Genomic DNA, 18,090 nt, shown 5'->3' on the forward strand with positions numbered 1-18,090 from the left:
TATTAAGTTCTATCATCTTTACTAAGTTTAGTCAACTATATTAAGTTTATCACCTTTACTAGTTATGTTTAAGCAAACTACATTCTCATCTGTTCTGTGTGTGTGTGTGTGTGTCAGTCCCTGCACGTGTGATTCTGTGTGTGTGTGAGTAAAGGAGAACTTCTACTAGATGATTTTAGAACTAGTTATGTTCAATATTCAATTTAACTAAGTAATTCAAATCAAAGTAACTGATTAATATTTAAATGATTGTAAGTTAATTAAAGAAATTTCAAGCTTGATTAAAATAATGATAAAAGATAAAACATGAAATCCAACATTCCCTCTCTTGGTCTATCCTTAAAGATAGACCAACAACCCGTCATAGGCTACAGATATTTCGTCTCAGCCAACTGCAGGTGGTCTTGTCCTGGCGGGGAGGAGTCTTCAATGGCCTGGAGCACAGGGCATGCTGTACCGGTGCTTACCATACCTCCAAATTGTATCATCCGTTCGACTGCCATTTTAGCGCACGGAGCAACACAACCCAATAAGACACAAAACAGAACAAGTATAGCTAGAGGAGGAACTAACAGCTTAAGGAGCACCTGACTCCATGACCCCGTCATCCACCATGACCAGAATCCCTCTGACCCTGCAGGAGGGTCCTCTCCCTTAGCCTTCTGCAGACCCCTCAGTTGTGCCAGGGCCTCGGTCACTCTGCCCTGAGGGTTGGTACTAGTCTCATCAGGGATGTACGTGCAACAAGCCTCCTTACCAATCACTTCACACACCCCACCTCTAGATGCAGTTAATAAATCCAAGACCATCCTGTTTTGCAACACCATCACTCTCAAAGCTGACAATTCCTCAGAGATGCCTTCCAGCGCCTTGATTGTTGAATTTATGAAAATTCCAAAACGGTAGTCTAAGGTCTCAACCCTTAAAAGCAGCTTTCCAACGCCCGCCCATGGAAACAATGACAACATGACCTTCTCCCCCACCGTCCAGTGCTTGAAATTCTGTGGCACATCTGAACCCCAAATAGAGTCGTGGGGTTTGATGCCCACGTCCCTTCTTTGCCTAACATAATGAGAACCATTACTTACAGACACTAGAAATGATTCATCTGTGACTGCCACAGGTGCACATATTCCTGTCCAATTACTGGGAAGAGTTAAAAGCACAGTATGTCCGCACAGCCAAGCCAGGTCTTCAACAGGATATGTACCATTACTCCCAGGTACCCCAATCTGACGATTACCAGGGTGATATATTGCCTGGCACTTCTCCGGGGGCAACATGCCCACCGCCACCTGATAAGAATCTTGCCTGTGCTGTCGGTGAACGCAGATGGGATACTGTTCACCAGGGGTCCACTCCACATACTGGCTCAGCACAACGCCTTGTGCTGCTTGCGTCAGGCCGTAGCACTTGGCCTCACATCTGTGCATCCCTCTGCTATGTCCACTGGAGCTGTATTGCAGAAAACAGAATGATAACCCTCTAGCCAGAGGTTTAACACGCAAAGGCAAATGCGCCGCTGTGACAGGTAGTTTGGTGCAGACATAACACTCCGAGTTATGGCGCCCCCTGGCCAAAAACTGAGCATAACGATACCAACTGTTCATCTGGAACGCATGTGACAAATTTAACGGTAATTGATTGAAATCATGGATCGTGGACCACGCTCCCCTCCTATGTCTCTCTCTCCTGATCTTCACAGAATTGGTGCGACACCGACTTAACCCTGGAATGACACAGGTAAACTCCAGCACCAAAATAAGACAAACCATCAGTACCCCCAGTATTCCACCAGCAGTCAACAGCTTATTTGATATGAGAACCATGATGGCTACGTCCCTGCTGAAAATGAAAATTGATTATACTGTATGAACCTGAGACTTACAATATCAGCTGCAAAACGTCAACTCAGTCCAACCTGCAAGAAATGTAGTAGACACTGTGGAGGGGCTTGGAAAACTTATCACCTGTATGCTACACTTTAATTGAACACCAAAATTATAATTGTTTTATACCCAGGAATCAAACGCTGTAAACCTGTGAAACAAAATTGATTCAAATGCACACACAGTCAAATTAAAAATGTAACCTCCCGAGAGTAACTGTATGTTAAGATTATAACCTGAATGAAATGAAAATGGGTGTATGAACACTTCAAATCAACTTGCAAAAAATGACCACATACACCTGAAAATCACAGTTTTTTTTTTTTTTTTTTTTAGAAATTGGATTGTTGAAGCTGCTCCTCAAATTGTACACCCAAGAGCTCTCCTCACTCTGACCACCGCTCCTGAGCTCTTCAGAACTGCAGCTGCTCCACTCCTCTTGCTGTTACGTTTCTGCTGCTTTGTATTTCACACAAACATCAACAGAATAAAACTTTGTTGCTCATTTGGTCAGCAGGGGGACTTCATTCCCAACGTTCTGCTGTCTTTTATTTCAGTAACCCCACTGGGTTTAAAATGACGCGTCTTCCACGCGTCTTCAAAACTTTCCCCTACTGCTCACGTCGCGTCTTCCAATTTATATCTGCTCACGTCGCGTCTTCCAATTTATATCTGCACCCGTCGGGTCTTCCAATTTATATCTGCACCCGTCGGGTCTTCCAATCAGCTGAGAGCAAGTGCTCACTTATCAGTTGACTTCCCTCTCTTGCAGGTTAGACGCTCGCTCCTGACGTGAGGTATATGATCACACCTCTCCCTGATGTTGCAGATCCGTCCGGATCTGCTGTAGTGATCGCTGTGGCTCGGCTGCCGGTGCACACTGGCTGAGATGAAACCACGTGGAACCTTTCCCTCTCAAGCGTACTGCGTACGATGTGCGTTCTGTCACCTCATATGGGCCCGTCCACCTCGGCTCCGCCCACTTCCGTTTAGTGACTTTCAGCAGTACCCAATCTGAGAGTGGGCACGTGGGGTTTACTCCGTCCGGAGTACTGGTCTCAGGAATCTGTAGATGAAAACTGGACAACATACTTTTTAGTGTTTCAAAGTACATTTTGTGTGTCATTTCTGATACCTGTTCTGAGGGCCACCCTACATTCTGTTGGGGCCCTGGGAACGATCTTCCTGTGGTCAGTTCATAAGGGGTGAAACCTGTACCCCTGTTAACTGAAGCTCTTACACCCATGAGAGCTATAGGCAAGGCTTCGAGCCAATTGGTATTAGTCTGTGCACAGATTTTTGATAATTTTTGTTTCAGGTTTCCATTTAATCTTTCCACTTTACCCTGTGATTGTGGGTGATAAACGGTACCAAACACATGTTTTAAACCCAAAGCTTTTTCAACCTTTTGCAGATCTGCATTCTTGAAATGAGTCCCATTATCAGATCTGACTATCGCAGGGAACCCATGTCTGGGGATGTAGTGATTTATTAAACACTTGATTACAGTTTGACTATCCTCCTTTTTAGCAGGCCAGGCTTCTGGCCATCCGGTGAATGCGTCAACGCAAACCAATAGGTATCTGAAACCTCGTACCGGCTGAATCATGTCCGTGTAATCAATTATTACCTCACGACCCGGTGTCATGTCCGTGGGAAACTTTCCTTGTTGACGCGGTTTAAGAGTTGGCTTGGAGTTATACAAACTGCATAACGTGCATTCTTTCACAAACGCTCTGATCAAGTCGTTCATGTACGGGTGCCACCAGCTGACGACATTCCTCTTCATCTGGTGTACCCCCACATGACTCAAACCGTGTGCCTCCTCAAAAATTCTCCTCTTCAGGCTCAGTGGAAGTACCCATCTTCCATCTTCAGGGTTTATCCACAGTCCATCCGGTCTCTTTTCAGCTCCTTTTTCACTCCACATCGCCTTTTCTTCTGGAGCTGCACCTTGTTGACAACAGGCGATGGATTCGTCATCCCATCTGATTCTTTCCCCTTCTTCTTCTGGGGTTATCAGCACCATCTGACTCCAGTTGATAAATCCTGAGGCCCTCTTTGCCTCCAAATCAGCTTTACAATTTCCTTTAGCTATGCTTGAGCAATCAGTATCATGACCTCGACATTTCACAATGGCAATTTCTGTTGGTAACATCAGAGCTGTTTCTAATTCTTTCATATCTGCCTCGTGTTTGATCGGTTTCCCGTTAGCTGTACGAAAACCTCCCCTCTTCCACTGGGACAGCTCCACGTGAGCTGCTCCAAACGCATACGCTGAGTCTGTGAAGATAGTCACTTTTCTGCTGTCCGCCCAAGTAAGTGCTGAAATCAGAGCCCTCACCTCAGCTCTCTGTGCTGACTGAGGCCCCTGCAATTTCTCACACACTACAGTTTGATAACCCTGGTCTGTTTCCAGCACGACCGCAAAGCCTGCACTGAGTTGTCCCTCCTGCGTTCGAAAACAACTCCCATCACAAAACAGCACCTGTCCCACACCAAGAGGTGCGGCCTTTAAGTCTGGTCTGACCCTGTCATCAGTTTCCACTCTCCTCTCACAGATGTGTGGTTCACCTCCTCCAATTCTGTCTGCCATGTTTATCCCCTCATGTGTGAATAACAAGTTTGGTGCTTCCAGAATCTTGTTTATCCTCTGTTGTCTTAACGGTGACATAGTGAAGTTATGTGAATTTACAAAAGCAACCACACTGTGTGATGTCATCACATGTAGAGTGTGGCCCATCACCAGGTGGGCTGTCTTTTGTACTAACTTAGCCACTCCTGCAGCATGCTGTGTGCAGGGCGGATGTCTCTTTTCTGTGTTGTCTAACAGACAGCTGAGATACATCAAAACTTTCCTACCCCCCTCATGTTTCTGAAACAGAACACCGTTAATCACCCCTTCTGTTTCAGAAACATCCAAATGGAAGGGCCGGCTGTAATCCGGCAAAGCTAAATCTGTAGCCCTGCTCATCTGTTGTTTCACCTCAATGAAGACCCTCTCAGCTTCTTCATTCCACACCAGCCTGGCAGTGGGTCGTCTCATGCCCTGTTCTTTGACCAAATCGCGCAACATTTGGGTCTGGCCTGCATAATTTGGAATGTAATTTCTGCTGTACCCGGTCAATCCTAAAAATGAGAGCATTTCTTTAACTGTCTGCGGTTTTGGATGATGTAAAATTGTGTCACGGTGTGCAGCAGAGAGTCCTGCTCCTTTCTGTGAGATCATCCTCCCCAAAAAGGACACCTGACGTCTCGTCATCTGTAGTTTGTTTTTACTGACCTTAAAACCTGCTGCATGCAGGTGTTCTAAAACTTTCCTGGTCGCTTCTAATGAGTCTTGCGCCGTGGGACTCGCAATCAGCAAATCATCAACATATTGCACCAGTACCGTCCCTTCTGGGAGCGTTACTTCACGCAAAACTTGTTTCAACACTTGGTTAAAGATGCCAGGTGACAGCGCAAAGCCTTGAGGTAGTCTTGTGTATCGCAACTGTTCACCACGAAAGGTGAATGAAAAAATATCCCTGCAGTCTTCGGCTAGAGGAAGACAGAAAAACGCGTTTGCCAAATCAAGACAACTAAACCATTCATGATCAGGTGTTAGATTATTCAACGCTACATATGGATTTGGTACCGGTACGGTCTGAGTGATCAATAATTTATTGATGGCTCTCAGATCGTGTGCCATCCGGTATTTGTCTGTACCTGCTTTTTGTACAGGTAAAATGGGTGTGTTCCACTCTGCGTAGGAGGGTTCAAGGACGCCGCTTTCCTTTAAACCCTGAATTGTTTCAGCGATGCCCGCTTCTGCTGCTGGTTTGTGAGGATACTGTGAAATCCAAATTGGGTATGTGTGATGCACCTGGAACGTTATGGGAGGGCAGTTTATCAGTCCCACGTCCGTGGGTCCCTCAGACCATAATGACCCAGGCATGCTATTAATTAAAGGACCTGCATGCGGGTGGTCCATCAGTTCGCGACCGTGTTCTCTGGGGAGCACATCATGCTGCATCACAGCAACATCATGTGCCACAGAGACGATTGAATAACACTCACAGCTGGGGGAATACCAGACGGATGTTAAAGATGTTTCAACCCAATCTGAGGTCTCTAATGCCCTTTTAACCATAGGTCCTAAGTCCCTTGCTTGAAATGCTGGATTCAAAGCTAGTGAAATATGAGGCGCTGCCTCAGCCCCCATCTTATACCACTCCTTCTGTTCAGGTGTTAAGTTAACACTAGCTGCTACTCCCTCCTTGCCAACAATAATATTCCCACTTTCAATGGGCCAGACTTTCTCTGACAGTTGTTCTGCAAAGTGGTCCTGGTACACCTCATCGCCTTTGCGATGTAAAATGTTACAAGTGTTGCTGGTCTTCATGGAGATGATGCACATCTGAGTAAAACACCACTTCAGTTCAGGGATCCATCCGAGTGCACGCTGGTGAAAATGACAAAACTCAACAGAGAAGTGCACTAAGTTTTATAACCTTTGCGGTCCAACGACTCAAAGACAAATATAAACTTGTTTTCATAACTTTTAATGTCATGATTTGTACAAAATGCAAAAATACTTTCATTTGTCAGATAAACGTCAGAGAACATCCTGCATGTACATGGAGTGAAACAAGTGCTAATGATGCACAGCTCTCAGCCATCACAGCTGATTCCCTCATCACAAGAGACTGCTTGTGTTCCAGCCACAGCTTCATCACACATCTACACCCAGGAGAAGCTGAAGCTGCACTGCATCACGTCGCTCTTTTTGTACACAGATGACTTGTTCATTTATCCCAGACCGAGTCAAATCTGATGTGTGCAGAAGGTTTCGAGGAAAAAAGTACCAGGACACCCAAGTTCTGCGTGTAGTAATATGTGATTAAATGAGTAATCAGAGCACCAAATGCTTGTTTGGACGTCAGCGGTTCAGTTAAAGAGCCTGTGTCGATGTATTAAGCAGTAAAAGGTGAGGCATGCCATGTACAGGGTCCACACTGACAGGACCCCCTGCGAGGCCACAGTCCTGATGCAGCCCAGTCCAGTTCAACACGCTCCTTAATTTAAGAAAACAAAACCAGTCTTCAGTTTATTCAGTCCAGTCCCCAGCGTGCTCAGTGACAGATAACAGAGGAAACAGTGTCTGAAGAAGAACATCTGCAGTATCTGTGGCCAGACACAGAAACCTCACCTTGAACTGAACGGTCAGACTGTTTCAGCTTTACTGCCAACTATTAGAAACAATAATCCATGAAGGTTTCAGTTTCAATGTGCCTATCGATACGGTCCTCATCACAGGCACAACTCAACTTCCAACCACAACTGTCCATCCTGGCAGCACTTGGCCAAGCTTCCTCTCACGGCTGACAGTCATGAGCACCACTCGGTGCTTAACAACAGATTGTATCCGAAGGGTGATCCTTGATGTTCTCCAAAAACTGCATCTGTCCCCTGATCCCACAGTGGGACTACAATTATGACTAATTATTGTTATGTGGCACAAATCAGGTTTGTTTCCATAAAAGTCATTACATTAGCTTACATGTTGAAATACACTTTTTAAGCCCTTTTGCACACAAGCCCCATAAAATAAGTTACTAAAGTGTCTGTCACTAATTTTTTATAATCTTATGCATCAAGATGATTTACTGTAAATGACAACTTTCAAGTGTCCACGTACAGATCTTGTGGTTGACCAGCTTATATTGATTAATAACAGACTGGATTTAACGGTTTGAGAGAAAAATTGCCTGATGAAACTTTAAAGCTTCAAAATAGTCAAAATATTTGCTTTTATTATTTTTAAATGCTTCAGGTATATTAGTTTTATGACAAGTACCATAACACAGGTGCATCTAAAAAAGTTAGAATATTGTGGAGAAAAAAAAAAACATTTCTTCTTAAATCATTTCAGAAAGTGAAACTCAAATTACCGTGTTTTCCAACATATAAGTGACAGTTTTTTTGTATAATTTACATACCCTGTGACTTATACACCAAAGCAACTTTTTTATATATATATTTTTTCCATATTTATAAACCAATTTTTGGTTCAATTTTTCATTCATTCAGACATTTAAAATATTGAACACTACCATTTTTAGCCACTAGATGGCACCAGAGTTGTATAGCATGCCGTTGTGTCATGTAATAGGTAAAAGTGGCTATTAATGACACAATCAGCATGCCATAGCTAGGCCACCTTTGTCCAGCTTTCAATGGAGCTACCGTCAAATCAGCTTCATTTCGCTGCGTCGCCCCTTTGAAATGCAGCTAATTTGACCATTGAAGTGCATTTATTAAGTAAAAGTTCAACTGAGACACACCTTTACTATAATGTCGAGCAAACAAATAATTGTTTTTAGGTGTTTATCTTGTTAAATTCTTGTTAAAGTCGTCCCGTGCATGCTCCCGCAGCCATCATTTGGCAGCCAATCGATTTTTGGCACAACACCGGCCCACATTTCCGGGTTGTCAGTGGTGATGCATAATAGGTGCAACTTATATGGCGAAGTGACATATTTATAGATTTTTTTTTTTCAAATTATTAGACATTTTTGGACAGATGCGACTTATAAGGAGAAAAATACGGTACCTGTAGAGTGAAATATTTCAAGACTTTATTTCTTGTGAAGTTTTGGTTATTCATTATTAGTAATCCATATTCATCAAAATTACAAGAAATAAAGGTTTCAAACATTTCACTATGTAATGAAATAGTTTCACTTTCTGAATGACAAAAAACTGAACGTTTCCATGAGATTTACATTTTCTGAGCTGCACTTGTATGTTTGGTCTGTTCATAAAACACTAATGCACCTGAAGGGTCTAAGAGATACAACTGAAATCTGCAAATCAATTACCACAAGAATCACCACAGACACTTTGGTTGTGTGTCTGCAGCTGGAGGTGTGTCGACATGTGCACCAACGTGATTAGGCTCAAGAGTCTGGGGATCACTGTGCTCTTCAGGTTTCCTTGCACCCTCTTCTTCCAGCATTTCTCCTTCTTCAAAAAAGTCCTGTTGATCCCACAGATCCTGGCCATCACACACTTCGATCCCAGAATCCCCAGTGAAGCGCCGGTACCTGCCTGGCGTCAAGTCTTTGTTGTGGTTGTTAGTGCTGTGAGATTGGATGTGTGTGGCCTCTGGAGTCTCATCGGCTACGTCAGCATCGATGGGGATGGAGACAACCAGGGGGGAGACAGAGGCTTCATCAGTAGGATCTGAGAGTGGAGGTGCTGGCTGGAGAGGGGTGTATGGAGGAGGAGGTGTAGCTGGGCGGTTAACTGCGTCTTCATAGGCCGGCAGGAGGTAGATGGGCAAAAATCCTGGAAAGAACACAGAACAAGCTGTTATAACACTTAGTGAATCCAGGAAGGCGCAGCAAACTACTCACTTATATATTTAGAGAGTACCGTATTTTTCTTTGTATAAATCGCTGTTTGTTGCATAATTTACATGCCCTGCAACTTATAGGCCAAAGCGACATATTTATGGATTTATTCCCATATTTATAAACAACTTTTTGGCTGAGATATGATCTTTTCCATTCATTCTGACTTAAATGTTTTTTGAGCAGTACCACTTTCAGCCACTTGATGGCAGCAGAGCAGTAATAAAATATGGCATGCTGTTGTACCATGTAAAAGGTAAACATGGGCATAATGACAAATTCAAAAAAAGTTCAAGACAAAAACAAATGGCCTTTATTTATTATACTTTATTTTATACTTCACTGTTTTTGTCTTGAACTTTTTTACATTTACCATGTCCTGCATGACAAAGAATCTTCACCAGCTATTAATGACTCAATCGGCCTGCCACAGTCAGTCTGTTCGCTGCTTGGAACCGTCAATACAGCTGCACTGCCCCGGCGAAATGCAGCTAATTTGACCATTAAAGTGCATTTATTAAGCAAATGTTAGACTGAGACACACCTTTGCTATAATTTCGAGCAAAAAAATAATTGTTTGTGTTTATCTTGTTAATTTTTTGTACAACGACTCGTTGCGTGCGCGAGTTTCCTTCCGCGTAACGGCTTTTGAAATGCAGCTGATTTGACCATCAAAGTGCATTTGTTAAGCAAACGTTAGATTGAAACACACATTTAATATAATTTCGAGCAAACAAATAATTGTTTTTTGTTGTTTTTAAGTGTTAAACTTGTTAAATTCTTGTTCAAGTCCTCCTGTGCACGCTCCCGCCGCCGCCATTTGGCAGCCCATCCATTTTTGGCACAACACCGGCCCACATTTCCGGGTTGTCAGCGGTGACGCGTAACAAACGTGACGCATCAGCGGTGACACATAATAGATGCGACGTATACAGCGAAGCAACATATTTATGGATTCTTCCACTTTATTAGACAAATATGGACTGATGTGACTTATAGGGCGGAGCGACAATTATGGCAGAAAATACAGTACTTCCACTAATCAACATTAGTAGCAGAAGTTTTTGCTAACTCTACTCAGCGTACATTAAATCAGCCATTAAGGTACAAACAATCAACATTTGATCATGATCAGAAACAATCTGATGCTCTGTATTTATAAATGTTGCGTTATATGGTTTATGTGAGTCAATAAAAATAATAAAAATATGCAAACCATCAGACAGCTGAGGAGGTGAAAGCAGCACATTACTAACACTGTATTCAGTGATGGTGGGCTGCTGTTGACCTCAACCAGTGATGTCATCGGGAGGTGGAAGGAATACTTCTCGGACCTTCTCAATCCCACCAGCACGTCTTCCATGGAGGAAGCTGAGTCGGGGGACTTTGGGGTTGATCCATCCATAACTGTGGCTGAGGTCACCGAGGTAGTTAAAAAACTCAGAGGCAGCAGGGTTCCGGGAGTGGATGAGATTCACCCTGATTTCCTTAAGACTCTGGATGTTGTGGGGTTGTCTTGGTTGACACGCCTTTGCAACATAGCATGGACATCGGGGGCAGTGCCACTGGATTGGCAGACTGGGGTGGTGGTTCCCCTCTTCAAAAAGGGGGATCGGAGGGTGTGCTCCAATTATAGGGGCATCACTCTCCTCAGTCTCCCTGGTAAGGTCTATTCAGGGGTACTGGAGAAGCGATTCCAATCGTTGGTCGAACCTTGAATCCAGGAAGAACAATGTGGGTTCCATCCTGATCGTGGAACACAGGATCAGCTCTTGCCTTCACTAGGGTCCTTGAGGGGTCATGGGAGTTTGCCCATCCTGTCTACATGTGTTTTGCGGACTTGGAGAAGGCATTTGTTTGTGTTCCTCGGGGTACACAGTGGGGGGGGGGGGGGGCTCTGTGAGTATGGGATTGGTGGCCTGTTGCTACGGGCTGTTTGGTCCCAAGCGGTGCAAGAGCTTGGTTCGCATTGCCGGCAGTAAGTCGGACACCTTCAGGGTGGGAGTTGGACTCCGTCAGGGCTGCCCGTTGTCACCGATTCTGTTCATAACTTTTATGGACAGAATTTCTCGGTGCAGCCAGGGGGCAGGGAGTTTCCGGTCCGGTGGCCTCAGGATTCCATCTCTGCTCTTTGCAGATGATGTGGTCCTGTTGGTGTCATCGTGCCGTGATCTTCAGCTCTCACTTGAGCAGTACACAGCAGAGTGTGAAGCGGCTGGGATGAGAATCAGCACCTCCAAATCTGAGGCCATGGTCCTCAACCGGAAAAGGGTGGATTGCTCTCCCCAGATTGAGGGTGAGGTTCCGCCTCAAGTGGAGGAGTTCAACTATCTCAGGGTTTTGTTCACGAGTGAGGGAAGAATGGAGCGTGAGATTGACAGACGGATTGGTGCAGCGTCTGCAGTATTGCGGACTCTGTACTGGTCTGTTGTGGTGAAGAGAGAGCTGAGCTGTAAGGCAAAACTCTCTGTTTACCGGTCGGTCTACGTTCCTACCCTCACCCATGGTCACGAGCTCTGGGCAAAAGAATGAAATTGCGGATACAGGCAGTTGAAATGAGTTTTCTCCGCAGGGTAGCTGGACTCTCCCTTAGAGATAGGGTGAGAAGTTTGGTTATCCGGGAGACTCGGAGTAGAACCGCTGCTCCTCTACATCGAGAGGAGCCAGTTGAGATGGGTCGGGCATCTGGTAAGGATGCCCCCTGGACACCTCCCTAAGGAGGTGCTTCGGGCATGTCCGACTGGGAGGAGACCCTGGGGAAGACCCAGGACACGCTGGAGAGACTTGTCCCTCAGTTGGTCTGGTAAGGTCTTGGAATCCTCCTAGAAGAGCTGGAAGAGGTGGCTGTGGAAAGAGATGTCTGAGCTTCCCTGCTCAAGCTGCTGCCCCAGTGACCCGACTTCAGAACAAGCGGAAGATAATGAATGGATGAATAGACTGAGACGCATCTTTGCTATAATTTTGAGCAAACAAATAATTGTTTTTAAGTGTTAATCTTGTTAAATTCTTGTTAAAGTCCTTTGTGCACTCTCCTGCAGCTGCCATTTGGCAGCCCATCTATTTTTGGCACAACAACGGCCCACATTTCCGGGTTGTCAGCGGAGACACGTAAAAAACATGACGCGTCAGCGGTGACGCATAATAAATGCAACGTATACGGCGAAGCGATGCATTTACGGATTTTTCCACTATATTAGACTTATTTGGACTGATGGAACTTATAGGGCGGAGCTACGTGTACGGCAGAAAATAAGATAATGCCAGCACTGTTCTGCTTTTCAGCAATTCTTCAAAAGCAAGAAAAAAATAGCTTTTTCTTGCTTTTTTGCAAGTGTTTTGCTAATTTGCATAGCAGCACAGAAGCACATGCTTGTAGTGATCTTAGTCAGGTTGAGCTCTGTACTGTGGACCATTAAACACAGTTAGATTGGATTAGTTTTAGAATCTGGTAAAGACCTCATAATTATCAAGTCTTGACACATAAAACCCTAGGAGTGAAAGAGGGTGGACATTTTTTTGCCACTCAGCTTAGATCAGAAGAAAACTTACTGAGATAGAGGGGCAGCTGAGAGTTGTTGTGAGCCTCTCTGTAGGCAATGAGGTTGATCTCATTCTGTCGGCGCTGCTGCTGGAAACGCTGCTTGGCCCGCCAGTGCTGACACACACAAAAGCATGTCAGGATAATGATGAGTGCCCACACCAGCCAGAACCCTAAAGACAAACTGGAGTTGGTTACTGAAATTTCTTAAACGCAGCATAATAAACAAACAGGGAGGGACATAATTACTGTATTTTCTGGACTTTAAGTCACACTTTTTTCATAATTTGGCCAGTCCTGTGACGTTTTTTTCCCTATTCATGATACCATTTTTGACCGACTTGTTAAATGTTCATTCATACTGACATGAACCAGAGAGTAAACATTACCATTTACAATCATGAGAGGGCCCTCTAGGCTTTTGACAACTACCGTATTTTCTGGCGTATAAGTCTGTTTTTTGCAAAGATTTGTCAGTCCTGCGACTTACGCAAGTTTTTTTTGGTCCATATTCACAACAAAATTTTTGTCTGATGCTTTAAATTTCGAAGAACTGCAACAGCGAGACGTCCCGTGCATGCTCGCTTCACTCAGCTGGTGCAGGCAGAGGAACGTTGGAGAGCTAGTAGCTCTGGCAGGGATGGATGGAGCCGCCCAGGCGAAATTAAGCTGTTTTAACCATTAAATAAACGCATAATAAATTAGACTTATAAATGTTTTTTCCTCTTCATGATAATAATCCTGTTCAGGATCCCAGTATGTTCTGCGTGGTATTCTTATTTCTGATTAAATGTCTGTTCTTGCACTTTGTGAAATCCACGTCTAAATAAATGCGACTTATACTCTGAAAAATACGGTATTTGAGTTTAAGCTTGCACTTAAGCAAGTTTGCTCATTTATCAAGAAAAAAAAGTACATTTTATAATAGTTCTATTTAATATAGAATGACATAAAAAAAAAAACATAAAACACATTGAGCTGCATGTTTTTGTGTGAAATACGTATTCCATCTCTAATCTTTGGTGATTCTCTCTTTTCCATTTGTGTGGGTCGAGTTGATGCCAAAGAGTTTGATTCTGGTCTCATCTGATCAAAGCACCTTCTCTAAAATGTTGCAGGGAGCTCCAGACAGACAGCGACCGACTGTCATTTTATCATGTCTTTCATGAACAAATAATTGCATCAACATCTGTCCCCCTCTCACCACATGTGTTGCTGATGGTACTGCAGTCCGTTCCAGCCTTCTGCAAGTTTACTATTTTGCCTCTGACATATTTTGACATTCCTTTAGCCTCGCTCATGGTAATAGAGAGGTTGGACAGAAGAACTTGACTCTGTAAACAGGTGGGCTTTAGATACAAGAAAAGATCAAGTGTCTGTATTTGATTGAGTAATTTCATGACTAATCTGTGTGCCACATAATCGAGTCTGTGGGAGATAAAATTCTAGCTGGATTGTAGATTGTTTCATGAAATAATGTGAAATTTGTCATTTTTACCAGTGTTTTTCTTTTTTGTGTGTGTGTGTGTACTGATATTTTTTTCTTTCTCTATTAAAACAAACATTTCATAAAAAGTAGAAACCGTTAGCTTCTTTGTGAGCAAATTTACAAAATGTCCAGGGGATCAAAAAACCTCTCCTCAAGATGATAAGCTGTCATACACCACTTGTTTGTTAATCTTCTACAGTGGGTAAAAAGCCAGTATATAGAGACAGAATGTAAAGGAAGAAGGTGACTCACACCACACTTCATAAAAGTAGGTGCAGCACTGAGCCTCTTTACAGCAATGGCCCGATTCACAGATGTAGCTCTGGTTGTTTACACCCTGGCATACCAGACTGGCCTGTTAATGGGAAGAGAAAAAAAAGAATTACCAGTATGTTATTCACACAATCCTGACAAAGGTTTTAAGACATTACATGCATGAATAAATGCTTTGACTGAGCTTATTATTATTTGGTTAAAACATTTTGTTTTGTCATGTAGCTTTGAAATAAAATGAAATGTGCAGATTAAACATAATGTTCTTTATTTGGATTAGTGTGTCATGGCTTTTGGAAGAAAGTAAGGAAGTAAGGAAGGAAGTAAGGAAGGAAGGAAGCAAGGAAGGAAGTAAGTAAGGAAGTAAGTAAGGAAGTAAGGAAGGAAGGAAGCAAGGAAGGAAGCAAGGAAGCAAGCAAGGAAGGAAGGAAGCAAGGAAGCAAAGAAGGAAGGGAGGAACGAACGCGCGCACACCCAGCCTCCTTCAGATCTCTGTGGTTCAGACATACTGCACAGTAAAAACATCATTCTGGTTAAACAGGTCAAAAAATTATGGATTTTGAATTGATATTTTGATTATGTCTACAGTTTACACAGTCAATTTAAGTTTTATGACTTTTACAATTTTCTCCATGAAATGTTCAAATGATAAGTAATGCTCTCGCGTACTAAATTCTAAATTGTCAAAATGTTTTGAATTGTTTGCTAACAGACTCTTTTTATTCCCCAAACTCTTTTTGGGACATCCAACAAAGTTCAGTCAGGTCCTCTGGACGGTTTCTGTTTGTTGAAACATTTCGTCTTTCATCCAAAGGACTTCATCAGTTTGAGGAGCCACAACAAACTCAGTCTTATAAATACGGTACTCCATCACTACTTCACGGTTCGACTTTCGCAGATTCGCGTTTGATTGTACACGATTGTCAACTTTAATATTACTCACGTGACTGGGACGATATGGGATAAAAAGTTAACCAAAAAAAAAAAACTTCTGACAGGCACCGGCATTTTGTAGTTTTCTTTCAATAAGCCTACACTGTAACGCCAGTCAAAAGAACTGCACTACCCAGCAGCCAACAGTGCTTCCAGTCGCTGCTTTCTGAGGAAATGGAGGGAAAGTTTTGTATCATAAAGTCAGAAGTAACGATCGATCTATGAAACTCACAGAACTGGCAGGAAAGTTGCAAATAATCCTGAAACTTCCTGAAGCTCAATTATCCACGTGCACATCAACCTGGATGGGACGGTGGGCTTCATCGCAGTAGGGTAGGTCTGCAGAACCAGATCCGAGCCCGACTGGAACCAAGTTGTTGCTGAGTATAACAACAATGGAGGGACTACTGTAGCACCATCTCATAGTGGGTCAGCCAGTTAGATGATGCTCAGGCGGTTTCTGTAGTCCGCCCTCTCCCCCACCAACTTCTTCTTTCTTCTTCACTTTCCCCAACAGTTTCTTTAAAGGCTTGTAGGCTTTTGGTGCTTGTTCACCCAATGTGTCGCTCCCCACTACAGAACTTTTGGTTTTCTCTTGAATCCCCGCAGAATGCAGAGAGCGAACACAAAGACTCGTTATATTTCATCTAAAATGTTCTCTTCTAAAGTGAAAGTGGAATCAGTGGAATAGTCTTTTTAACAAGACATATAGTTCACATAAAACACTGTAGAAATATAAATTCACGTATGTGACTAGAGTCTTCCGCTGCTCACGGTTCAGGAATTTTTAGGGTTACTTTTCAGTCTGCATTTTGTCTGCCTCTCAGTAAGCAGTCAGTGAGTGGTTAACATTGTGACCATAATGAGCCACTGGTAGCAGCTTTATCATTTCTTTTGGTCTGGTTTCTCTTTAAACATCTAATGCAGTGCATACATCAAACTGTGAGCTGCTTAGATTACTCCAGAAGTTATGATGAAAATTTCAGCAGTTGCTCTACTCACATCTAATTCAATTCAGTTTATTTATATAGGTCAAGTCACAACAGAAGTCATCTCAGGGCACTGAACAAAAACATTCATATATAAAAATAATAATTTAACATTATTTATCCGAGGAGCAGACTACTTGAGTTTAACTCCATCACAGAACTCTCATCTTGAGGAAGCATGAAGGTGACAGTGGAAAGGAACAACTCCCTCATGAGGAAGAAACTTTTAGCAGAACCAGACTCAGAACAAGTGGTCATCTGCTTCTACTGGCTGGGTTTGGTAGGAACAGATACACAATGGCAGGTCAAGAATCACATGTTAAGATAGAAATAGTATCAGAGGTAAAACTATTCAATTTTAACAATTCATTCAGGGAGATCAGGTCAATTTGTCCTCCAGTAGTCCAAGCCTACAGCAGCATAACAAGCCGACACTAACTATAGGACTGATCAAAAAGGAAAGTCTTAAAACTGGACAATGTGTCGCCTCATGGACAGAAACTGGAAGTTGGTTCCACAAGAGAGGAGCCTGAGAACTGAAAGATCTTCCTCCCATTCTGCTTTTGGAAATTGAACCACAAATAAACCTGCAGTCTGAGCGCGAAGTGCTCTGTTAGGAAAATATGGAACAATACGATCTGTAATATAAGATGGAGCTAGGTTGTTGACGACTTTGTAGGCAAGAAGTAAGATTTTGAATTATATTATGGATTTTAAAAGTCTGAATCTTTTAAAAGATCTTCTGAAATGTTCTAGTTGTTACATTGTTATACACAATTTGTACATTTAATAAAGTGGTTAATGAAAAGTGAGCGTGTCAACAGCAGTCCTGACATTACACGAGTGGACCTTGTTGAATGTAGTTTAATCACGCTGAAACTAATTCATAAACTTGAGAAAGTTGTATTTTAAAGAGTGAAGTAAAACAAAAGCTTAGAACAATGAGTAAATATGTACAAGACAGTGTCACTAAAACGTAACCATCACCATCGAGGCTACTTTGTCTGAAGTTCCTTGGGAACTTGTTAAAGGTGCCGGGCTCACGGTTCTTACCTGGACTGTGGCCGCCGTCGCCGGGTTCTGTTGTCCAGCCTTCAGTGAGTCCATGGCCAAAACGATCATATATTCAGCTGTTTTTATGGCAATGAAGTGAAACTGGCTGAGGCATATTAACAAAACTCAGGCCTTTGAGGAAACAAAAACAAGTCCTTCGCTTCCTCTTTCCTTTCTTCTTTTAGTGTGACGACGGTTTGCATCTGCCATAAAGTGTTACTGCCACCTGGTGGCCGGAAGTGACGCCGCAGGACGTGAGGATGACCACAGACATGGAGCAGCAGCTATCAATCAACCTTTATTTAGACAGTTAAATCCCATTGAGCCTCGAGGACTCATTTACAAGAGAGACCTGATTTCAACAAAGAAAGATGACAACAATGGACAACAGCAACAACAATAAACAGTTATAAGAGTTATAAAGAGCTATGGGCTCTTTAACCCCACAAATTCTGTATTTCTAATAAATCCAAAGAAGTACACTTTAAAATTTTACATAATATATATCCCGTGAACTGTATAATTGCTA

At 43.0% G+C, this 18,090-nt stretch overlaps 2 protein-coding genes across 2 annotated transcripts in view; one reads left to right on the plus strand and one right to left on the minus strand.

Moving 5' to 3' along the window:
* The window catches only part of LOC119413748, an 880,117-nt gene that overhangs the window by 327,302 nt on the left and 534,725 nt on the right, over nt 1-18,090 (plus strand). The gene's annotated exons all lie outside the window — the stretch shown is intronic.
* On the minus strand, nt 8,761-17,748 carry wbp1la (WW domain binding protein 1-like a). The gene is made up of 4 exons (XM_037674255.1): nt 17,562-17,748; nt 14,566-14,668; nt 12,836-12,997; nt 8,761-9,221 (listed from the first exon to the last, which is right to left on the minus strand). Exons 1-4 carry the CDS (start codon nt 17,628-17,630, stop codon nt 8,761-8,763), a joined length of 795 nt encoding a protein of 264 aa, XP_037530183.1. The 5' UTR covers nt 17,631-17,748.

The sequence above is a fragment of the Nematolebias whitei genome, chromosome 1, assembly GCF_014905685.2.
Source record: "Nematolebias whitei isolate Nwh7 chromosome 1, NemWhi1, whole genome shotgun sequence".
NCBI lineage: Eukaryota > Metazoa > Chordata > Actinopteri > Cyprinodontiformes > Rivulidae > Nematolebias > Nematolebias whitei.